The 24,989-nt window shown below is 48.0% G+C and overlaps 1 protein-coding gene across 1 annotated transcript in view; it reads left to right on the top strand.

Annotated features, from left to right (window-relative positions):
- LOC144149417 (stomatin-like protein 1) overlaps positions 1-24,560 on the top strand; it is a 28,043-nt gene extending 3,483 nt beyond the window's left edge. The window contains exons 5-8 of the mRNA XM_077680981.1: positions 3,470-3,525; positions 4,432-4,562; positions 16,609-16,794; positions 23,492-24,560. Coding sequence (XP_077537107.1) covers positions 3,470-3,525; positions 4,432-4,562; positions 16,609-16,794; positions 23,492-23,700 — 582 coding nt within the window. The 3' untranslated portion in view covers positions 23,701-24,560. The remainder of the gene's footprint in view (positions 1-3,469; positions 3,526-4,431; positions 4,563-16,608; positions 16,795-23,491) is intronic.
- The last annotated feature ends 429 nt before the right edge of the window (positions 24,561-24,989 follow it).

Raw genomic sequence — 24,989 nt, 5'->3', positions numbered from 1 at the left:
GTTGGCTTTGTTTCATCTTTTTACGACAAGCGGTGGTTTAATTGTTAGGGCATAAATAATTAAAGTCTACTTTTCTCTTCCGCATCGCCGCGCGTTGTACTGTATTGACCCTTTTTTTCCAGTCCTAAAAGAATCTCGCGAAGTCTAGGTGTTCTCTCTGCATTCTTCTTGTTTTGTGGCATGAAAGAGCATGTCGCAAGGGCCTGAGGAGGAGCCAAACAAGCAGCCATTAAAGGCCAACTGCGCTCAAATTTCACCTCGACCAGATTTACTCTGGACGTACAGTACATACCACCAAACCAACTGGGACATGACTGGTAGCCCCGTGAAATGTGTTATTTAGTTAGAGGCGTGTAAAATAGCTCCACTGCAGGCGACGCTGCACCTACCACCGGAACGTGCAAACAGCCATGAAGCGGAAGGGAAACTGCGGCCGGCCCTGTGCTTTTTCCTACGAGCAGCCAGGAGAACCGGTTGAGCTCCGGTGGGCGTGCTTCTCCTAAGACTGTGGCGAGAGCGAACCATTGTGCACAGGTTCACACTATCCGGCCAGCCGCCTGCAGTCGCCCACTCGCCGGCTAAGCCGGCTGGAGCTTCACTTCAGCCTGCCGTAATGGCCGCACTCTTCACAATTTCGGTTTCAGGATCTCCGATTTTATATGGTCGTTTGCGCCGTGGATACGCGTATTTCAGCTGTATCTTGCAGTATTTTTAGGCAGACTATATGAAAATTACATTTTCGAGAGGTTGAAATTTTGAGTGCAGTTAGCCTCCAAGGTAACCTTAGCCTCCAAGGTAACCAAGGTGTGGTATTGCCAACTGGGAGAATGGGGAGAAAATACCAATGCCTGTCAGCAATGAGCATCCAGGGTGCTAATTTTTATTTTTTGTGGCTGGCTGTCATGCTGGTAGTAAGAAGGTACAGGAGCTCTCTAGCTCTCGTGTTTACCGTCGTAAATCTTCTTACAATACTTGTACACAGAGGTGGAAGATTTCGCCAAAATCAAAGATTGTATTAAACAAAGCGTGCTGCTTGTGCTAAGGTAGTCCGTTGTATAATTATTACTAGCTGAGGTAGAAGTCTTTTTAAACACGTGGTGAGCTGAATTTTCTAGTTGCATTTATTCTACATTTAGGCGACCCTACCTGGCTGTTTTTGTTGTTTTTGGCTGTTCTTCTCCACAAAAATGCTTTTTCAGCCCCATCAATCATGGTTCACCATTCACAATTTGTGACGTCACAAATCGCAGTGTGGAAAAACGTGTGGGACAGTGACAGCTTCTGTCATTCTTTTGGATTTTGGGCATCAATAAGCAACTGCTGCTTCTGCGAGTGGTGTCTGCACTCACAGCAGTATAATCTGTCGATATAGGGCTATTGGTTTTTACACTTTAGTGTCCTTTTAAAATGCAGTTCCCACATCCTCTTAAACTGTGGACGTAAGGGGGTCACAGCTTCCAAAGAAGGCACCCTGGACTAAGGGTGTTTGGAGAAATAGGTTTATTTCCTTCTTTTCTTCTTAACACTTTGGGTGTCAATGTGGGAACAACGGTTTTTGCTACAGAGTGCTTGAACCCCGGCTAGCTAGCTACGATAGGCAACAGCATTCCCCAAAATCCACTAAGAGTTTGGGCTATCATGGGGACGCCACGACGGGTTCAGGGACAAGACAGACTACAAAGGGCAGAGGAGAACAGGGGCTTTATTAGCCAAGTAATACAGGTGATCAATTACATAATGATTGCGTGGAAGAGGCAAGGTAGTGACAATAGACATACTAACGTGTCTTCGTGACCGGTGGCTACAAGTGCGAGGAGGTACGTTAGTCTACATACAGCCTCTATTGAGGTAGGACTATGAAGGTCCAAGCCTCGACATGTGATCTCGAGGCTAATGGCTCTGTCTCGACATGGGTGCGGCAACATGAACGATTTGAGCAGCGTCTTATTTGGGCGAGTAAGTGCACCTACCACCTTTTTATCTGGTATGGGCGAGGAGGAGCGTTGGCTGGCGGGAGAGCAGCAGTTCGCCCCACTGCCACATTGGGCTGGGTGACATCATAAATGCACCCTGTGTTTAGTTAAAAGCTAGAGATAGTTGCGGCAGGCAGTTGACAACAGCCATGCGATGACTGGCATGTTTACTGCTCACGGTGACATCCCCCACCACAGCAGAAGTTGTAGCTGGTAAACATCATTTATGGTGCGTATATGCTCCCACTCATGAAAATCAAGCAGAACATAATCTGACAATGGCATGTCTATGAAATTTGCCACAGGCCACTTCCGTCATCGCAAAATTTAGTGCCTGCTAGAGATTCTGTCTCCTTATTCTGTCTCCTTATGTAAAATATTAAGCTCACGGAAAAAAAAAGTGATTTACAGTATGTGTATTGACATAACAGGTACACTAAAAAATATTGTAGAAATTTTATCATCATTTCATTAAGTAGACATAAATTTAGAGTGCATACCATAACACAATCCTTGATCTTGTTTGCAATGAAAAGGAAGATATCAATGGGATGATTCTGTGTGTAAATGAATGGTCATCTGCATTTAACTCTGACTTCTGTTTCGATCATAACCGAAGCATTGATAAATTACTATTTGAGAGAGTGAACCTTTGAGTGAATGCTTGATTTCGATGAAAATAAGCTGTTCTTATATGAAGCAGTCGGTGCAGTCAGGCACTGAACCTGCAACCACTGCCATGCAGCACACCACTTTAACAGAGCTTTTAGGATGCTTTCTGGTCTTGGCTGGTAAGCCACTGCCATGGATGACTTATTGCCCAAGGCTAGAAAAGCATTAAAGACTTGGACCCTGTAGACCACATTCAACTTTGCTCCTATAGAAAGATCACCTCATTATAGTAACACTCATGCCAGTTTCGACGCAAACTTCAATTATGGAGGTTGCGGCCATGAAGAGGCTGTAAGGCCCATCCAGCCAGCTAGAGCACGAAAACCGAGGCCGTCACAAGGACGCTGCAGAGGGTTCGATCGACTCACCAGAAGGTGCCAAGAATGCACTTGGAGGCAAAGTCAAGATGGTTACTGCACACGTACCCCAAGCCCCCATACCCAAGCTGTGACCCACTTTGCCAAGACGCTTGAAGGGGAAGGGTTAGAAAGCATGAACGGTGGACAGGTTTTTCGTGCTCGTTGAGTGTTTGCTTGGCGGTGGTCAGCACCTTGCTGTTTTGCAGGATGAAAAATTAGGTGGGAAACAGGAAAGTGAAATGCCAGCTGTAAATATTCATTTCTAAACAAACCACAAGCATCGTATGACGTCGAGCATGAGCCACGAGAGTTGCAAAAGCTGCTGCCTCTCAGTTAAACTCCAAAGTAGTTCCACCTTTAGTGGTTCTTTAAGATAAGCATGGGGAGTGTGTATGCCTAATTGCTGTGTGCTAAACAGTACGTGACTGCTTGCATTTTGTCCCCTTCGGTTCCATTGTGTTACAGACCAAGTTGAACGAAACAATTCTTCCGTGGGGCCTAGAAGTCATCAAAGTTACAGTGTAAGTGTAACTCGGTTTATTATGGAAAACAAGAAAATCTGCTTTTCAAGCTATGTTGGTGGCGCTTGACGGCTAACAGTTAGGGTACAATCGCTGTTCTTCACTGTCGCAGAACATGAACTTAGTTGAAGACTTGTGTACGTATTTATTCTATTGTAACAGATCTTTACAGCACTGCTCGTGGAAAATTCGAACGCTTCTATTTGCTCCAACCTCAGCAACTGGGCTCATTATATAGAGTCATATTTTTGAAGATATGTAATTGTAATCAATCTAGTTATGATGTATGAGACTCATGAACAGATGTTCAGTAAAATGCATGGTTGTGGTGCAAGAAAGATGTACATAATTATAAGGTGGCAAGCGCATCATTGAAGCTAACACAAGCACTAAGGTTGCCTCCACTGTATCCCTTTTTATGGCCATTTTTTCTGGTGGTAAAATTTAGTCCAACCATTGTAGTGCAGAGTTAAAGTTGAAGCTTGTATAATGGCTCATACAGGTGATTTTGCTGACAGAGCACTGTATACCATCTACATGTCTAAAACAATTTTGATTGTCCTATTTGGCGAAATCTGGGGAGCAGTAAATAACAGCTTAAAACGGTCTAACAAAGTGTGGCTTTGTGGACTTTGTAAGTGGTGGCAATCAACTCCTTGTTTGCTTGTAATTTGACCGCACCTTCCACAGTTGAACCAGGTTGTGACATGCAGAAGCAGGGGTACATGCCTTATTCTGAGAGTATGCAGTGCATGCTGCCTTGCTCAGAGTGTTATTCTGGCAACGCTTTGCCTTTCTTGTGATAAAGTAACTAAATTATTTAGTAGCTTCAGACAGGCAGAAACTGCTCATAGAATTTGTTACAGTGAACGGCTAGCATTGATGCTTTCTTCTTATCTGCTGCAGGAAAGTTGCCCGTGTTGTGAAGACAGCTGAGCCGAGCAACCCACTGACTCCTGTCATGTCTGCTTTGAAGAGTGCCCTGGGATTTCCTTCGGAGCATGCCAAAACCCAGACGTCAGTGCCTACTGGTCCTGGTAAGGTGGCTTCATTCTTTGCTGGAAGAGCACAATGAAGAAAGCACACTTCCAAAGTTGACAGAACTGAATCTCTTTTTCTTTTGATTGAATGAGAAGGAGAGAGAGATGAATACGTATACAGCGAAACCCCGATTATACTTCCCCTCTTGTACGGCAACCCACTTCTTATGATGGATCACTGAGGTTGTGGTAAACTCCCCCGTAGAAACATTGCATTAAATACCCCAGCCATGTGACACAAGAGTACACACGGTCTGATTCATATGATGGCTCATGCACATGGAAAGGCCACGGTGGTCTAGAAACAGGCGTCCTTCTCACCCATGTTCTCACCTTTCCCTCTGTTTTCCTGGCTCTCTCACTCCACGTTTTTCATTCTCCAACTATGCACTGTCTCCTCTTTGCTCAAAGGTCGCGGGTTCGATTCCCGGCCGCGGCGGCCGCTTTTCTGATGGAGGCGAAAAGCAAAAACGCCCGTGTGTACGAGATTTCGGCGCACGTTAAAGATCCCCAGGTGGTCAAAATTAATCCGGAGCCCTCCACTACGGCGCTCCTCATCGCCTGCGTTGCGTCGGCGCGTTAAACCCTACAATCAATCAGTCAATCCTCTTTGCTCAATTCAGTGCTCGCCGATCCACATCATTTCTTCTTTTTCTTTTTGTCCCTAGGCTTACCTTAGGGGATCCCCGATGGCACCTGCCTGCGCTTGTTTTTTTTTTTTTTTTTTCACGATTGGCGAAAAGCTTTTGAGGTTTCGTTTTCCTTGCTGTGCACAATGTTTGCAAACGAATATCACTGACACTTGGTAATGAGATAAAAACAACCCAAGGTACACAACAAAACGCAGAGGCTTTTGCATCTGCAGTCACTGCTTCTGCTCCAGAATGACTTGCATACAGACACCAGAATGACTACTTTGTCGTGAAGATCTTCACACCCAAGTGTATGTCTTTTGTGTCCATTTCTGTGAAAAATCCCCAGTGCAACCTTTTGAAACGATGTTCTGCCAACTAGCCCAACACCATTTGCCTCCTCCTCACACTCTTGCCATGCTCGGCCCTATCGGCTTTCTCAAGCTCATATCATGCGCATGGTGCATGGCTGGCAGGCTACCAGAATGGCCTTGGCGCACACTGAAGGTGCGAGTAACTTTCTTTTCTTCTAGGAACTTGGGATTTAGGGCAGGCGCTCGCAAGTTACTCGAGATGCAATTTAACATAGGTGTTTGCAAATTATGCAGGAACACAAGTTACGTGGTAAATGTTATAGTTTACATGTGTGTCTAGCAAACATGGCATGCCAGACCATGTGCTAAGGCAGTTTGCTGAACACCCCGATCATATGACGGTTTCGCGTGGTCCTGAGAAAGTTGTATAATGAGGGTTCCACGGCAGAGTGTTTTTTCTTTTGTATATTTGTGTAAACCTTAGGGGCCGTGGCGGCAAAATAAAATTTTGTTCAGTTTGAACGAACTAGCCTGCGGTAACTCACTCAGCTCCACGAAAGACACTTTTTTAACCGAAAAAAACGCAAGAAATATTGAGAAACTTTTAAATTTTGTGCCATAGTGACATACTATGGGCCAGTACTAAAAACGTTTTTACCAGTATTTTAACGACATGTTTACATTCAAGTGGACCGGAATTTGAGGCCCTGCTACAATTGCCCAGTCATGTTTCTTGGTGGTGGCTTAGGTCAGCGGCCGCCAATCGCGCAAACAAGATTCTGTGATGTCTTCGAGAAGTTGCCGGAAAGTGGCTGGGGAGTCGCCACTGGCTAATCTATTTTCCTTGACATCTCTGTTATTCATTTGAAGTTGCGATAAAATTGGTATCATTGTCCAAACTTCTATTTTGGCTTTAACTCTTTCGTTACCGCCGGAAATTTACCGATTTTTAGGGGTCTAAGAAAACATTTTTTTTTCTGCTAAACACATTGGTTAGGCAATAATTGCAGCAACACAAAATACAGATGATTTATTGCCCTTTTCAGCAACACCAGTTTTTTAAATGTTGTCGTACATCATAGTTGGGAAAAAAAAATTTCAAAATCAAACTTTTTGTCAAGTTGCCGTAGAAAATTATAAAAAAGGAGTTGTGTATAACAACCCACCGATAGTAGAAAAAAATTTCGAATATACATTTTGTGGGGAAACATTTCAAAAACGCGTCCTAGAATAAATGTTGAATTGCGCGTAACAGTTTGTCAGATATAAAAAAAAATGTTAACATGCATGGTGCCTGCGCTGTGTACTGGAGCCCAACTGCCGTTTCAAAATGCACAATTCCGGGTGATTGCCTGAAAGAAATCTGATGGTTTGGCATTATCAGAGGGAGAAATTTGTCCCTACATGATGGAAAAACATGTTGTCAGGGACTGACTTTGCCTTTACGGCCAGCACAGTATTCAGGATAAGCACACAACTGGGAAAAATCTGCGTGGAGTTATTTTTTTCTTTTTTTTATTGCCATAGTATGCCTTATGGCATGAAGACTACTTGACAGGTATTAGTGAACTCCTGCATTGCGGAGAAGCGCAAGGAGGGGACAGTGATGGGGTCCCCATATCCACCAATGGAGGTCAGGCGGTCTACCAGGTTGGAGGACTGGGCACGTCTGGAGCAGGTGTTCGGTGTCAGCCTCTTCGGCAGGAGCCGTGCAGAAGAGACAGTTCTCTGTGAATGGGGCTTGTTAGCGTGGTGGCCACTGCTGGGTCACAGCGGGAGAGAGGGCTACACCAATACAAAGTCTTCGCAGCAAGACCTTATCCCAGCAAGCGAGTTTACTGGGGAGGTCCGTTCCACGCGGTGGCATTAGAGCACGTGTGGCGCGATGAAGATCTTGGAGAAATTGTTCCGGGGGCATCTATTGCCAGTAATGGCAATGGTTGTGGAACGATGGAGTTGAAAACGAAACTCGGTGGTTGATGCTTGTAGACGTTTACTGTCAGTTATCTCTCAAAGCATAAACTTGCGGTTTGTTATCATCTGCCGACTCACTATTGTAGCCTTGCTTGCAGGAATGAGGTGCGATGCGCTAGAATCCTGCCCTACAAACTTTCGCTGAGTAGCTGTTGCATGATGAAAGGGTTCAGCACTACGAGCCTACTGCATTGCAGCGCCACCTAACATTTTCGAAAAGAAACAATACCAAATTTGTTGGAGACTCCGTCCGAATAAACAGTTATACCAAGGAGCAACACTAGACATCTGGAAATACTAGTACCCTCGTATGGAGACGAAACTGGTTGGCGAACAGCTGGCGGTGTGCAAGGCCAGTTTGAAGCACTCTCCTTGTCGGAACTGATATCTGGCGACTGGGTGTTATCTCTTGACTTGCATCGGAAGTTACCACAGAAATCGGATTAGGGTGTGGTGAAATCAGGAGCAGCATGCTTTTTTTTAGGATCAGTGGCGGACGCTGAAGGTACCATGGCAGTTAGGCTTGAAGTTGGGTAACCTTGTAGTAGCGCCAAATATGAATTTCGCGATGCAGAAATGAAACCGAAACTGTTGTAAACTGTTTGTGAATGGTCCTTTGGTAAGTGGCAGTAGAACTACAGCACGACTTGTAACAATGCTCAAAGGCAATAAAACTGCCTAAAATCATAAAGTAACTTTGCAAGCAGGCACTGCTTTATATTTTCAGCTAATTGCAAGCATTATTACTGTCAGAGTGCAAACCTGATGATTGAAAATCATCTTCTGATTCACCATTTGTTCCCTGATAACAAAAACAAAACGCTGATGCAGAGTAATTACGACGGGCACGCCTTCTTTTTCGGTAGCAGTGACGCATCATGACCGCGTCCCTTTGCCACACCTAGGTGATACAAATGCGTGTCAAGAATCACGTTTTTGTTGCAAAAATTAAAACAAAACTGATTTTGAAAGGGCAGTTTCTGAGCTAACTCTAAATAGCTTTAATTGTTCCAGAGACGCCTGGAACACTATGAAATGGGGCTCCAGAGGCATCGTTCAAATTGAACTATTTTGTATAGGTGCGTTAACGAAAGAGTTAAAGGGGTTACGAAAACAAGATGCAAGTTTGGTTCATTCAAAAGACTGCTGCTTCCCAATAACTGTGGCACTAATTTTAACGCAAACGGCAAACAAATAAACTGGACATTTAGCAGAATAGATGAAGCAGTTGCGACTCACCAGCCACTGTCTTGCCTGTTCTTATAGCATCGAAATGTGCGAATGGCGGCCACCGACCACCAAAGCCACCAACAAGAAACATGGCTGTGATTGTAGTGGTGCCTTGTAGTTTCATTTGGTCGTGTCACTTGAGTACTAACATATACTACAGTCACCGCTAAGTAGTCGATCTGCTCACCAGAAAGTTCTCATAGGCAAATTTGACAAAGTACACTTTAATGCTCTGTCCAAATGTACCGCATTTGCACTACTCTAACGCACACCCCTTTTTGCTAAAAGGTAGCCTTAAACTTTGTGTGCGTGTTACAATCGGGCTCAAAACCGAAATAGGCTTTAAAGTGGCCAGCAGCATTGCCATACGGACATGAAGCCCCCCAAAATCCAACTCAGTCCAATAAGAACAATCCGTCAACACCACGTGAGTAAATTTCGGCGCACTCAAGCTTGAATGGCATACCGTGGTCAGCTGTTACATGTTTTTCTACTGTTGCAATTAGCCCGTCACGCATAGAATTATGAAAGTAAAGGCACTTGAAATCACAGACAGCTTCAATGTTCCCCGCTATAGTTTCATTTCTAGCAGGAGCTGGATAACCAAGTTTACGAAGCACAATTTATTTTTGGCTGCCACAGTTGCATCCATGGAATAAAATCTCCTTCTTTCCGGTACGTGGTGTCATGTACTTTACATCTGCGCGGTAGAGTCAGTGTCAAATTATTTTTTCAAATTTTTCTGCACGAACTTACCCGTGCATTACAGTCAAGCGCATTAGAATCGTGCAAATACGGTACCGTGATACAAGGGAGCGGCAGTTGCATGCCTGGGTGGGATATGGGGCCTCCACTAGTTCGCTAAGCCTTCTATGGCCGTCAACTTGTATGTCCCCTAATTGGGTACTTGTCTTGTCTGAGGGTTGAGGAACTGACGTTCCTAGTCCGCCTGTGCGGCATAGACCATTGAGCAGAAAAGCCCCACAGAGAGCCTCCCTGCTGTGCTCATCAGGTAGGCTTGGAGTGAAGGCTCTCCAGAGGGGAGGAGGATGCTGGCGGAAGGGGAAGGCTGTGCCTCGCATATCATGGCAGCACGTACGCTTGGTGCACACTTGCTGTCAGGACGGCAGCCCCGTCAGCAGCATTCGCTACTAACCCTAATGGTGCCGCAAAGAACGGCATGGGGGCACACATGGTCCCCACAAGCTCTGTTTTTGGATTCCCTCTATTGCAGTGCTCATGACGTCTTATAGTGCAAAATTTGAAAGTCTGAATGTTTCTATCTTTTTTTTTTTTTGAGTAAAAAAACATCTTTTGTGGCTGAAATGGAGTTGAGGGATTTACCAAAGGTTAGTTCTTTCAAATTAAACTGTACAGTCTAGACCACTTATAGCTAAGTGAAATGCCACAAAAATGTCATTGCTATAACGCAGGGGTTCTCAAGCATGTTGGTCCCAGGGAACCCTGCTAAGTTCCGTTAAGTGCCAAGGACCCCCCCCCCCCCCCCCCCTCCCTCCCGCCATTTTTCATTCCGTTCATGCTACATTACCGTGCAATAAATTCAAAAGCAAGCAAGGGTATCGTTTTTTTTTGCCGTCGACTTTACGCGAATGCGTACGCTAGCGGCACCTATCTCCAAACTGGAGAAATGCGCATGGGGGTAATATAAGGCCGAGATTCAAGTGCAATAGTTTAACCACGTGGCCCGTTTTCGGAGTCTGGCTGGCTACAAGCTGCTGGTGAGATTTATTGCGCAGCTCGCGCGTTTCTGTTATGCACCGAGATGTGCTTACTGACACTCGGGCGTGAGTAATAGAGGTTCCTTAGATCGATCGCACCTCAAGTTCACCATATAATACTTTGTGACTGCGGAACCAGGAAAAATTTATCAGTGGCTCGCGGAACCCTGAGGAGGGGCCTGCGGAACCCCTAGGTTCCGCGGAACCCACTTTGAGAAACCATGCTATAACGTATTAAAGGGGTACTGACACAAAATTTTGAAGGCGAGATAACTTCGGAGATAGATTGGTGTGAACACATATACATCATCTGCAAAATGTCAACGGCGAATACAGCCTAGAACATATTTAAAATCAATTTTAAAGTGTTGTTAACGCAACCGAACAACCAGCAGAGGACCACGCCCAATCGACATCCCGAGGATATTTTGTAAATAAACAACATCCACACACGTCACGAGTTTGTGTTCGCCGCTTCCGCTCTGCCGGCGTTTTTCGCCGGCTCGCCCGGCTCGCCGCTCCAATCGGAGGGCCGGAGGGCGGAGCTTCTGCTCTCGAAAACGAACGACCCGATCATTGGCGGCGGAGGCACCGTGATTTCGTCAGCTCATCGGGCAGCTGGCCGCGACCAAAGATCTACAGCGATTCCAGGCACTCTATTTCTATTACTTTTTATTTACATTAGACGCGAAAACGCGACGGAGACACGAAAAGCCCACTGAGCGAGCCGCATGGTCGCTGGGCAGGCGGCGGCCACGGCCGCGAAGTGGCCCAGGCCGGCGCAGGTAGCTCGAGTGATAGCTTGTTACCGCTGCACGAAATTATACCCAGGTCCCGACCATGGCATCTTATATGAGAAAGGAATTAATGATGCGATGGCAGGTTGCATTAAAAATTGTCATCTGCACCGCTTACGAGAGCGGCAATCGAATATCCGCCGCAGTGCTAAGTCGAACACATCTGTAGGCGGACCTGTAGGCAGACCGGCCGGCTGCTCCCAGCGCGCACCTTGCCGCCCTCTGTCTCCAGCGTCGCGCGTCGTTCTTTCGCCGCGGTAGCATTTGCACTCGCAGCGTCTGCGTCACGTCCACTGTCGCTTTTTAATTAAGCGGCTCACGAGATCAGTACGTGGGGGCATAGAGATAATATACTGCGTGGGCAGGAGGCGGACTCTTAGCCTTCAACCCAGCGTCCGGGCTAATTGCGACTCATGCGGCATATTCTCCCCTGGTGAGCGTGGGGAAACATTACTGCGTTGTTGTTGCCCTAGCAACGCCACCGCCATGATTGCCTTGAAGGCGTTGTAATTGCTATGGCAATAATGCGAGAGCGCGCAGCTTGCGTGGGGGAGAGGTAACGCTCTCCCCTCTCATGTCGGTTGGATTCCTTCCCCCCTTCCCGTGTCCCCCCCATTCCCACCCGGCAACCGCCGCCGCCACCCCGCTGCCTCCAACGGGCAAGCCTCGCTCCGACGGCACGAAGCCACGCCGCTTGAGCAGTAACGACGCCAGCTCGAATATCACTTGAAAACTTTATTCGCGTTACGTGCGCGAACGCGACGTGCGGCGAGAAACACCGATGACCAATACAACACAGACAAGGCTGTCTGTCTTCAAGCACTGCACACGCACGACACAAGTCCTATCCTTCAGCTCAGCTTCACGTACGGCATACGAACGACGTTCTCACCTTTTGCTAACAGCACTCAAAGAGTCTTCGCGTTACGATTCATCCTGGTGTTCTTGGCGTCCCTTTTGCAGCACCGTAATGTCCGAGGGAGCACATACAAGAAGTCGCCCACTACATGAGACGCGCGTCGGCCTCGCTGCTCGCCGCGCGGAAGCAGCAACTGCGGTGACCAGGGTTGCCACTAAGTTTTGGGTCAATAGCGCCAGACGGCCAGCAAAAAGTCGCCGAATGTCGCCATTTTTGCTTTAGAATTCGCCAACAGTGTCGCCACACTAAATATCTACGGCAACGCCTAAAAATAAAAGCTCCCAATTTTGTATAACCCCATAAAAATCAGCAACGTTCATGTTTTTCAATGCCAGTCGTATGGTACGCTTCATAATGCCTGGTTCTTCGACTAGCCGTTAGCCGGCGCCGCAGGAAAAGCCCACTCTGGAGTAAGCAGCGGCTGTAGTATTGGTGGGAAAAAAGCAGAGAAGTCGATAAAGTGTCATCCCAAGCAGGGGTAGCGGCAGGCGGAATTAAAAAGAAATCTGAGTTGAGGGTTAACTAAATTTAAGTTACTAAGATAGGCTAGATGGCGCATGCCGTTACGTCGATTCAAAGGGGAGGCCTTTGATCATCATCATCATCATCATCATTTTGGCGGGAAAAGCTTACTTTGGCGGCGGTTTGCGCGCAGGCGGCCGCGGCCGCGGTGCAGCAATCCTCCCTGTTCTGTGAGACTGTGGCACAACCAGCACAACCACAGCTTGGGGAGCGCGCTGCTCTTCGAGGCTCGAGCGGAAGCTCTCCGTACTCTTGTGCGCTCCGTACTCGCCACTATCGGGGCGCGCGGTGGCCCCGCGCCGTTTCACACCGGCTACGTCGCCGCTGAAGGCCTGGGTCGCACTAGAGAGGCTTTCTTGTCGCACAGGCCACCCGTTTTCGGGAGCAACGCGGCAGTAGACCATGTACGCTGTCGTAGCCTACGCGGGGGCAGCGGAGGCTCGAAGCGCCACTCGCCAACACCAGCGGGCTGGGCGCACGAAATCTTTGGACAATCCGGCCGCCGAGCCACCGAACGACCAGCGAGAATATTCTCGCCCCGCCGCGGACCCCTCGCCGCGCACGCAGTCGTTCCTAACGGAGATGCTCCCCGAGATGCAACCTCGTTGTTGCAGCAAGCCAGTAGCTTAATCGAGTCCCTTTCAGGCGCTCTAAAGGTTTCCCTGGAGGCACCGAAGCTGTCAAGGCCACTGGTGAGGCTGGAAATACTAGTTTACCGCGGTTACGAGGATACCATCAGCGTGACCGACTTCACTATATGGGACTCGGCGACAGCGATATGCTCGCTCGTGTCGTGCCAGTCGTGCTTACGAAGCGAGCAGCGCAGTGGTACCAGCTTGCCGGTCACCGATCCGCCACGTTCACTGAACTCAAGGCGGCAATCTGTCGCTAATTTCTTCCAGTGGACTGCCATCGGAGGACGCGGCGTGAACTGGAGCTGCGCACACAAGCTCCCTAGGAATCCCTCCTAGTGTTTGTGCGGAGTATGGAGAAGCTATATCAAATCGCCGAACCGACAGCCCTGAACGATGAACACGTCGAGAGGGTTATCAGGCAGGCGCAACCCACTTTTGCGGTTCCGCGACCTGGAGGAGCGAGCCGCTGAGGCGAAGCGGATACAGGGCCACATACTCGCTTCCCTAGCGTATCGCCCTCTTCCTCCGGCAAGCGAGGCTCTTGAGCCCCGCTGCGCGTGGAAGGGAGCTTCCTCTTTTTCTCGCCACCCGCCGGACGCCGCCCACGCAGTCGGAGCGGAAGACAAAGGTCTGTTGGAAATTAGCGAACGAGCTTTGGACCCATACATTACGGACGCCACACGGCCAATGTCAGGAAAAAGCCTGCAACAACCGCCCTGAACTCCCAGGTCCGGCGGCAGGCGGAGACACTCCAAGGGATGCCAATCGCGGGAAAACCCGTGGTGGGCTGCGCTGTTTTCGTTGCAGGAAAGAGGGCCACATGAAGCGCTCCCAGCCGCCGGCGCAGTTGGGAAACGCAGGTGCCGGCCGAGCGGGAAAGCCCGTTCGGCCGAAGTAATTCTGGCCCCTCCCTAGGCCGCCCGGTTTACCACGTCGGAGGGCCTGCTCCGTTCATCAGTGTCGTCTTTGCGGGCCGAGAATCCCGGCTTTATTGGACACGACAGCTAGCGCTTTGTTCGGAGACGAAATGTTGTACGTCTTGCAACAGCGTTCTGTTCGCCTCAGGGAGTGCCGAGCTGCGTTCAGCCTTGCCAGCGGTGTTGCGCGTGCCGGCGGCGCCGCAAGGTTGACAGTTCGATGGTACGGGCGGAGGAGTCGATGTCGTTTTATCCGCCTGCCAAGCCAGAGTGTCCCCGTGATTTTGGGCCGCGACTTTCTTCGGAAGTCCAGAATTACGATCAACATTACGATCCCGCTTTTTGACCCCCGATGACAACCCCCACGCCGCCGCCTCGACATGCCCACGCCTCGGGCGAAATAAGACACTGAACAGAGACGACTGAAACTTTCGAACACCGCATCACGCGCAGAGGGTCAAAGCAACACCGACTAGGCAGAGCAACGCCACCTAGACTGGAATTAATTTCCTCTAGGTGGCGTTGGGCAGAGCCGTCGGGACGGACGGAGAAAGAGAAGTGGGGGAGCGAGAGTCCCAAGCCGAAATTCGCCATAAAATCGCCATGCCGCCATTTGTGATTTTCGGTCGCCACGGGCCTCTCAAAGTCGCCAATTTGGCGAAAAGTCGCCACCAGTGGCAACCCTGGCGGTGACAGTTATGCCGTTATCGCGCATGCGCGCCCCCAGTCGCGCCGGAGAGAAGCGGAAAGAAAAAAAAAAAATGAGAGGAGGAGTGTTTCCCCAGCGCCACTGCCTCTAGGCGCGCAATAATAGAACCGAAACTAGAAAAAGTAGCATTGGCCTGGCGTGGGGGCATTCGCAGAAACTGCCAGCGATGCGCATTCGACAGTGCTACGACAGCTCTGCTCTGTGATATCCCTCCGACGGTCACGTACTCAGCTTTGTTCACACAAAATCCATCAGTTCGCGACACCTGCTGAAACCGAAACTGCGACTGGCCGCATTGAAAATGCCTCTAATTAAACAACCGTCGCACGCTGAAGCAAATGAGGTTTCTACAGGTGATAAGTAGGTCACTAGCTACTTACCGCAACAAAAAAAACAGGATGCAAAATTTTTGTGTCAGTGCCCCTTTAAGTTATAACTGGGTTGGGCTAAAAAAGTTACTTATGTAAGCATTTGGTGGTTTTCAGACAGCATTTACGAAACAAATTTAACTGCTCATCCGGCCATTCAGACTAAGCCATGCATATGCCAACCGACTCAACAGGGCCCCTAGGAAGGACCAGCATCTTTCACAAGGCTATGCTTCAGATTTCTTTCTTTTTTGACAATTGGCAGGTTGCATATTACTAAAGTGGCATTGTTTTGTCTCTTTTTTAACATAAGTAATCAACAGTAGCCTAGATGATCCTTTTTTACTGTGGTGTAGATTTATTTTAATATAGATAGGGTTGAAGAGGTGACCCCTGCCTCTTTTATCTCCTGGGCCAGCTGACAGCCAGAGATAAGAGGGGCAGTTAAGAGGTCTGTTCCTTCAGGGATAGCATGACTGCATAAAAGGCACCAACTTTTTTCTGAGTATTGTAGAGATGTTAGAAAAAAGTGTTCGAACTCATTCCTGGTCACACACAATGCACCCGTGATCTTTCACAGATCTCCAAATACTATATGTTACTAGGCTTACACCCAGGCTCAATTGTTATGACCAATAATAAGGAAAATGACTGTTGTAATAAGTGGTTTATTTTACCATATAATGTATTGCAAAGTTGATGGGGCTGTGACTGTTTATTGTTATATCCAATATATTGTTATAACTGGTATTGTTATAAGTGGGTTGGTCTGTAGTTGTATGCTGTTTTTATGGCCCCTCTAAAGTTACACAATTGCAGGGATAAGGCTCACTCAGTTCAGCTGTTCTGTCACCATCTTCATTTTGGAGCCACTTTTTTTTTAATGGTAGCAGCAGGTGAAAGCAATAAGAGCCACAAAGAGTCCGAGGCGATCAAGTGAGCAGAAAAGTGTTCCAATCCACATATTATGCAGAGTGCAAATTTGATCCGCTAAATTCAGAAAAAGAAACGAAGAAAAGCTGTATTATGTGTTGGTTTTTATGGTGTTCAGAACACATTGGGGAAAGAAACGGTGTATCTGTTTATTGCTGCTATGCGTGTATGCACAGGGAGGGGACGGGTAGAGTAACGGTTATTTCCACTTCAGAGTGACTTGTCCCATCTCTCCTGGGGCCTTTTTTATCGGGAATTACGGCGCCACTGCACTTGTTGGTAGTATGGGGAGGGTGGTCGCTTTCCGGAGGCCTATTTTGACCCCCCCCTCCGTACATACTGTGGCCGACGCAGGTGGGCTGCATGCGGTGCCAGCCAGCCCGAGCGAGCCGCAGTTTGAGCAGCTGGTGCAGGTGCTGCACCAGCTGGCCCTGTTTGCCGCCCAGCAGGACGAGTTCCAGGGCGTGTCTGCCACCTACACCCTTCAGATCCTGGCCGGCACCAAGGATGGCATCACGGTCCACATCTGCTTCCACCACGGTGGGTTTCTGAGAAATGCTTGCCGGGGGCATTCACAACGGTTAATCCGCACCCCAAAGTCACCTGCGCTCAGCAAACATGCCGTGCGAGCACTGACTGCAGCGGGCCTGTTTGTTAACGGAGACAGACGAAACAGGCAGGAGGCAACAAGATTAAACCTCATGGGAAGCGTTTATTGTGCGTGCAGTCAAAGAGGCTCCGTTCCACACGGACTAACTGTAGGCCAAACGGTAACATGGGAGCGAGTCATAAACAACGCTGCAGAGATGGAGATTCTTCGACTCACCCACGGGATACCAGGCCAGTGGGGCGCTGCACGTATGCATGCGATTGCAACTAAGGGATTGCAGGACAGATGGGGCCTGCGTAACATCCACATGGTATGTGCCCATCAGTCGAGAGGCCTACCTTTCCTTTCCACTTTTCGGGAGACTGTCAACTAGTGGCACTTGTCGCAGTGCTGTAACCGTCTACAGGCAAGGGCACCTACCTCACTAGCCATACAGAGCGAACCTGTCGCGAGTGGGTGGTATGCACTCCTGGTCTTGCATGCGAGTTACATAACAGCAGCCACGTAGCAAAGCTAGCTAAACAGGGTTTGCGGCAATCTCACCAACCTCGCAGTAATTTACCCAGCCCCATGAAAGCCGTGAAGCTCACTGTAGATTTGAGAATTGCAGTTTGTGCGAGCCATTTCTGTTCCTGCTCAATGCCAAAGTAGTACTCCAATGTTTACCGTATTTATTCGAAAATAGGTCGAGCACGAATATAGGTCGACCCCCTAAAAATTGAAGTCGCCGAAAAAAAAAAATAATATATTCGATTATAGGTCGACCCATACTTGTAAGAAAAAAACTTTAGGAAACTTTTTAAAACTCCCATTTATTTACAACGCGGTCACCTCACTGGTCGGAGCAGCCACACACTGCGTCGTCGTCGGAACTTGCGCCGCATGCGCCGCAGTTCATTACCCACCCCCACCCCCGACTGGGTTTGAAGGCTGAACGGCCAATCCCGCCTCGCAGCGCTAACTGTTGAGCTTTGGTCTGAATATCTTCGCAGGACACTCGGTGTCCTTTCGCACGCTCCTCTTCCACGTGCAGCCGGAGTTCTTTCTCGAGAGCATCGTGCCTCCCACCACGAAACGCACGACGCAGTCCCCTACAAGCAAAAAGTTCGTCCCGCTGTTTCCGCCATCCCCTGATCAGCTTTTCATTAACGACTAACTCTCGCTGAGCGGCGCAGTTGTTCAAGTTCTCAGCAAACAGGATCACCCGGCGCTTAAAGCACTTAAAGTCCGACGTGACATCGCGAAATGCGCACGAGAAAAACGTTGTGTGCGGAAACCACAACGAAGCAAACTCAAAGAAAGCGCATGAAACGGAGAACGGGAGATAGTAGAGACAGCGAGCGAAGCAGGCAACGCGTGACGCCGTTCCGTTCACGAGGCGGCTACGCTAGGTGGCGAAAGTCTCCTTTACCCCCACCTCGCGCGCTCGCGCTAGCCGCTACCGCGGCTCCGAAGTCACCAAGCCAAGCCAATCTGGCTCTCTAGCCAGTACGTAAGCTCGCTCGGGCGGTTCGGCCGCAAGTAATGCGCGATAGCCGGCAGTGACTGTGGGTGGTTTTCTTACGCTGATTGTTTTGTTATTTTTTCCTTTATTTTCTTGCCTGTCTTTGTTCTAGATGCTCCGCGCTGCCGCCTCAAATTGAGGAGCGCCGGGAGCGACGGAGAAACGGATCGCTCGGTGCGGTCGCCATTTTTGATCACGACTATAGGTCGAGGTTTTTCGGTCACGATTATAGGTCGACCCTCAATTTTTAAGCACATTTTCGGAAAAAAAAGGTCGACCTATATTCGAATAAATACGGTACTTTTGGCACTTTTCTCCGAGTAGTCTCCCAAGATTTCAGTCTCAATGGTTCTGGCTGCTTTTACAGTCGAGCCCACTTATAATGATACCATTTATAACAATATATTGGATATAGCAATGACCAACTATGGCACCATCCACTTTTGTATGCATTATATGGTAAAATAACTGCTTATTACAATGCTTCAGTGCCACACTATTGGATATAATGATTGAATCCGGTTACAGCGTGCACCAAAAATGCGATCTGTGCCAGGCTTTCAGCACCGATGGCAGGCTACACGAACCGCCCTGCGCGGCTGCACCTCGCATCCCTTCCACCACTTAGAAAATGAGTGCACCGCATAATTATGAGAAAGCGAGAGGAGGGGAGCAGCTTTTCTTCTGAACCCACCTCCCGGCGCCTTGGTTTCATTCCTGCCCCCACTCGGGCATTTGCCTGTTTGAGTTTCACTGGGTGCATCTTCAACTGCCTCCCTTTTTCCGTGGAAGAGACATCAGGGCCCATGTTTTGGAAACTGGATAGGCGATCGTTCGCGCAGATACCTGCTGCAGACAGCGGTGGCAGTGACGACTCTGACGATGCGGTTGACAAGCCTACTCGTGTAGTGTCTTCGCAAGAGGCCCAACGCGTGTCACAGTTCCTCAGGGACTTCGTTTTCACGAACTACCTTTCGCTCAGCTATGTGGAGTGCCTAGATGTGTGCTAGCTTTGCGTGAAGCAAACGAAGCTTTCCGATTATGGCGTCTTTTCTGTAAATAAGGGGTTGTACAGCCTTGCTTGCTTGCATGCAGATAAAATGTATTGATCTCTGTTTTGTTTTTGTTTTTGCAACCTGCTTATAACAATTATCGGTTATAACAACGGATCTTCCATGGCACTTGAATATTGTTATAAGTGGGCTAGACTGTATTGCAGCACATGTTGATCCCAAGCTTTTTGCACGTAATCTCCCTCTCTGTTCTCTCTTTTTTTTTTTTTGCATAAAAAGGAAGGGGGGGTTGCATGCTACTGAGTGGTGTGTTCATCATTCAGCATGAATTGTGCGTTAGTGAAGGGGATATAGTGCCTACTAACGTTGGTCTCATATGTTGTTGCATTCACGATAATGTGAACTGTAAATTTCAGGGAGTCACTTTGTGACATACCATGAAGTACGGTACATAGTATTTATTAATGCACACATTTAATCAGCGTAGGGCTTTTTCGTCATTTCTTTTTAGGGCACAACGTGTGAAACAAGATTAGGTAAATTTTGTTTATTTTCTCAAATAGCATCAGTATGGCCACGTGAGTTATGCATGGGGAATTCTTTTCACCCATTTTTTAATAACTTTCTAGCGTCAGTGCCTCAGCAATGTTGCCATCTTTGCCACTTTGTCCTATGTGATGGCAGGTCAGCAATCATTTTGATGATGTCACTTAGCCACGAATGAGGCAAGGTTCTTGTAGTAGTCGAGGTTTATTGGAGTGAGCTTTTGCTCGGCTGTAAAGTAGCATGAAAGCACAAATGTCAAAGGGGCCGTCAACAAAGCGACATGCACAGTAGAACGGGACTAAACGAAGACAGTAAGAGAAGAGAAGACACAGACACGAGCGCTGTGTCTTCTCTTCTCTTACTGTCTTCGTTTAAGGGCTGTTTCAAAGTTTAGTGATAAACCAACTAGCCCAGACCCAAACGTTAGATTTATTTCTTGTACATCGGGCTCTTTTCCACTTTGCAATCTACAGTGCTTGTGTCTGTGTCTTCTCTTCTCTTAGTTTAAGCGCTGCTTCAAAGTTTAATGCAGAGTAGAGCTTCAGCGAATCGAGTGCCACAGAGTTTGCTCTGCATGCATTTGTCCCAAAGCACTCTCCTTTCCAGAGCCATCCAATTAGATCCAGAACATTGTTGATCAAACAAGAACAGTCTAGGTCAGGGGTTCTCAAGCATGTTGGTTCCAGGGAACCCTGCTAAGTTCCGTTAAGTGCCAAGGAACACCCCCCCCCCCCACTCTTGCCAGTTTTCATTCCGTTCATGCTACATTAACATGCAATAAATTCAAAAGCAAGCAAGGGTATCGTTTTTTTTCCCGTCGACTTTACGCGAATGCGTACGCTAGCAGCACCTATCTCCAAACAGGAGAAATGCGCATGGGGGTAATATAAGGCCGAGATTCAAGTGCAATAGTTTAACCACGTGGCCCGTTTTCGGAGTCTGGCTGGCTACAAGCTGCTGGCGAGATTTATTGCGCAGCTTGCACGTTTCTGTTATGCGCCGAGATGTGCTTACTGACGCTCGGGCGTGAGTAATGGAGGTTCCTTAGATCGATCGCGCCTCAAGTTTACCATATAACACTTTGCGACTGCGGAACCAGGGAAAATTTATCAGTGGCTCGCGGAACCCTGAGGAGGGGCCTGCGGAACCCCTAGGTTCTGCGGAACCCACTTTGAGAAACCATGGTCTAGGTGAATAACGAATGGGTTATAAACTTCCCCTATTAAACGATATGGCTGGGCGTGGCCTAGGCCAGAAGGAACACGAATTGTACACCTTCAGCACGGGATAAAATAACCGTGTGCGGGAAGGCAGCGCTGGCAACAAAGCATAGACAAAACGAATCTCAAGGCATAGTTTGTGGCACTACCCCCCTTCTAAGAGTGCATCCACCCGATGATAAAACAATTCGCAAAACAATAAAAAAGTCTCTTATTCAGCGTGGTATGGCTTGTAGTGAACCGCACAGACGACCTCGGGCTGCATGCGTCATCATAATCCATAGTCATCATCAAGGATGACCTCATACATAAGGGTGCCAACAAGTTGAATTCTGTATGGTCCGAAATATTTGTCACAGAAGCGTCGGCTAAAGCCATGTATTAGATTGGGGTTCAAACCCTCGCCCGATTTCCGGGGTGATACTTGGCGTGTCAGAAGCGCAGGTTATAGTGTTTGCCCTCCTCCACACTTTTCAGGTATCCTCAGACATAGCATTAAGGTCATTGTGATGGGGCGAAGTAACAATGGCCATATTGGGCAAGTGGTGCCTTTAAAGGGCCATGGCCATGAAGACAAAATACAAGTTTGTTTTATGGGAAAGCTTTGGAATTTAATATGCCTCCAGTGCTTGTCTAGCAGCAAACTTTGCTTTGTTAACTGAGAAATTAAATATTTTAGGCCAAAATTTTAACTCTCCCACTTAATCAAGTGTTTCGTGACATAAGCAAGGACGTGTTCAGGGAAGGTGCCTGAAACGGATGTAAGTAGGTTGACTAAGGCTGATTTGAACAGCGAAAGGTGTCTTTTGTTGTCTTTTGTGTACTGTCTGCCTTCACAGACGGTGCAACAATACCGCTCAGGGACCACCGTTCGCACTTTCTCTGTTTTTGACCGGATTTGTACCTGGCTTACCTTTGCTATAGTTTATAGTAATTGTTCGTGAAAGATTGGGTATGCTCGACAAACAGGGTCATATAAGTGTAGATGTTGCGTGTGCCAGTTGGCCAGTGTCATGTCAAACAAGCCCAACGCGCCCGACGGCTGTGCCGCTTCAGCCGGCATAGTGCGCGCCGTACACACTGGTGCTTCTATGTTTACGTGTTTGTTTGTAACTTCCATTGTTTGTTCCACCATTCTTTCTGCTATAAGAGGAGTGTGCACTAAATTTAAGTGCAATAGCTCGTTCTGTAAGCTTATGAACCCTGTTTAGTTTGCGTTAGATTTTGTCGGCCTGAGCCAATCGCAACGAGCTGCCCATAATACATCATAAGTTCAGCGCAAAAAGTAGCTGGGGTGTCGCATGCCTATTCTCTGTTTTCCTCATTATTCAGCTTATTTTAGTGAAGTTTGCATTAAAAGTGGTGTCAGTGTTATTCTAGCGAGGCAATCTTTTGGATGAACCAAACTTGCGTTTTGTCTTCATGACCTCTTTTAAACCTCCAGTGCATGCATTGCCAGGCAGTTGAGTCCACACTCCTATCTACCTTATGCCTCAGCGTTAGTATGGACAGTCTCGAAGACCATTGAGTTGTGTGGTCGTTGCTCACATAAACTGCAAAAATTGGTGAAGTTATACATCTTAAAAGGCTTTATATTTAATATGTCCTATTACAAGAAAAGGCAGCAGTGGCGTTAGTGACCGAAAGGTAGTCATAAAAATTTGTCACCCAGCACATGCCGTACTTCAAAATTAAAACACAAAAAGAAAAGAATTGCGCTTTTCTGTTGCTAGGCAGCTCCTGAGCATGCGCAGAGCCCTGTGATGGAGCAGAAAGTGCGCTGGCGGTGGCTGGCCAGCTGGGCTTGTGTGCTGAGTGAAATAATGCTGTGTGGTGGTTTTGGAGATAATACTGGTTTTTATCTAGAGCACTACGTGTGCCACTTGCAAAGTGCTGGTACCGAAAGCGGGAAATTCCAGCAACACTGCACTCACAGCTCCGGATAGCCCCTTGGGCAGGTAATACATACAGAAACATTACTACTCAAAAACATTTTCCTGCGGGACTGTGATGCTTTGGCATCCCTACACGTAAGGAGTCCTAAGTGTCTCTGCTGAATATTGAACAGTGTATGTGGCAACACAGCTGTGCTGTTTGGTGCTGCAAATGATCCTTTGGTGCAAATTGGTTAGCAGCAGTTCAGCGGAGGTCAGTTCACCGACCATCCAAGTGCTTGGCCAGTGCGTGTACGTATATCTTAATTGCCACAGCTAGCCATTTGTGCTTTCAGAACAGCAGAAGTGAAGGTGGTGTTGTGTAGAGGGTCCTTGGGTGGCAGTGTGGCGTGTGTGCCGTGTGTGCTGTTTCTTGTTGGGCCCACTGTAAGGATGCTTGGAAACCCCAGGTAACGTGGAGCTTGTGCGTGGCAGTGACCTTGGGAGCCGGCGGAAGGCCGACGTGACCCTGTGCCTCTCGGCGGATGATCTCACCCTGATCCTGTGTGGCAAGGAGTCCCCCATGCAAGTGTACATGGGTGGCCGCATCCAGGTCCAAGGGGACTGGTCCTGCCTGCGCCGCTTTATTGGGGTCATCGACAAGTGCTCCTCTGGGTAGCCCCCTCCCCCCTTTGGTCGACCACCAACCTGGGGGGATGGGGACACGGGGCCGTTTGATGTGCTGGTTCACTGAGCGGAGACTGTTGGCGCGGGAATACCATGCAGGTGCAACAAGAGAAAACGTGCTTGCGTCAACTTCGCATCTAAGCGAGGCTGTGTGCGAAACTTCCTTCCCAAGGGTGGGAAGGGGGGCACCAGTCGTCTGATGGCCTTGTTCTAGCAACATTACCCAAAGGGAGGCAGAGAGAAATTTTCCTGCATCTGGGAATCTAAACTGAATGCTGGCAAGAAATGGCCTGAAAGCAGAGGTGTGCAAATCAACAGGAATGGTAGAAACTAGCTGTGAATTGACTAAGATACCATCAGTTCTGTGTCTGTGGGCACAGAACTTCTGTAACGTGATTAAGCGAGTGATTTTTCTTACAGCCTAGGTCATTTTTAGAAGGTGTAGGTTCTCTTTGCAGCACCTAACTGCCTTGTGCAAACCGCTTCCCACATGCTCAATGGGGCACTGATTACTACTGCCGATGACCAACGACGTCCAAGTTAAGCACAACACTGGCCCGGGCCATCAAGGCTGTTAAGTACAGGGGTACTTCTTGGGCTGCTCGTTCAGTTTCATCACAAGTGTGTATGGTACTTTATCCTAATGTCATTATCATCTGCAGGAAAAAAAATATGATGCCTGTGTAGTCACACATTCGCTTTCGGCAGGTTTTATGCGAGCGGGGATTTTTTGCACAGCTGACATGCCAGGCAAAAAAAAAAACGTTTCGGATATTTGGGAAATGTGAAGGAATTGTAAGGCTGTCCTGTGAGTTGTTCAGTATTCGCACACCTCTGCTTAAAAAATTGCTTCTCTAAAGAGTTGGCCTTTCAGGTCCCAGATCACATTGTTGAGCCAGTAAACTTTCTATTTTGTAATTTGCAGCCATCCAATGCAAACGCTATTGGCTTGCTCAAACTCCTGCTACCACCTCATGCTCAGTGGACATGGGAATTTATGACTGGCTCAGTGGAATTTATGACTGGCCAATGTTCATTTGAACTTCAGTGAGAAGGAGAAAGAGTTCATAATCAATTGCCAGAGCTCGGTTCTATGCATTGGATTCATTGAGCAAGGAGCCACATACCCCTTCCCTTACTAAAGCATTCTACCTGAACAAGGCAGTCAGTTCTGTCATGGGGGAAAAATTTTGAAACAAATCGCAAGCAGAGGCATCATCCATTGTGGTTATGGGTGTTCAAGTGTAGGGAAGTTATACCGGCAGCACAGCATATTTAAGC

This window comes from Haemaphysalis longicornis, unplaced genomic scaffold, assembly GCF_048455015.1.
Source record: "Haemaphysalis longicornis isolate Haplotype H1 unplaced genomic scaffold, Haemaphysalis longicornis Haplotype H1 scaffold_1, whole genome shotgun sequence".
Lineage (NCBI taxonomy): Eukaryota > Metazoa > Arthropoda > Arachnida > Ixodida > Ixodidae > Haemaphysalis > Haemaphysalis longicornis.
This window is presented reverse-complemented; position numbering and strand designations above follow the sequence as displayed.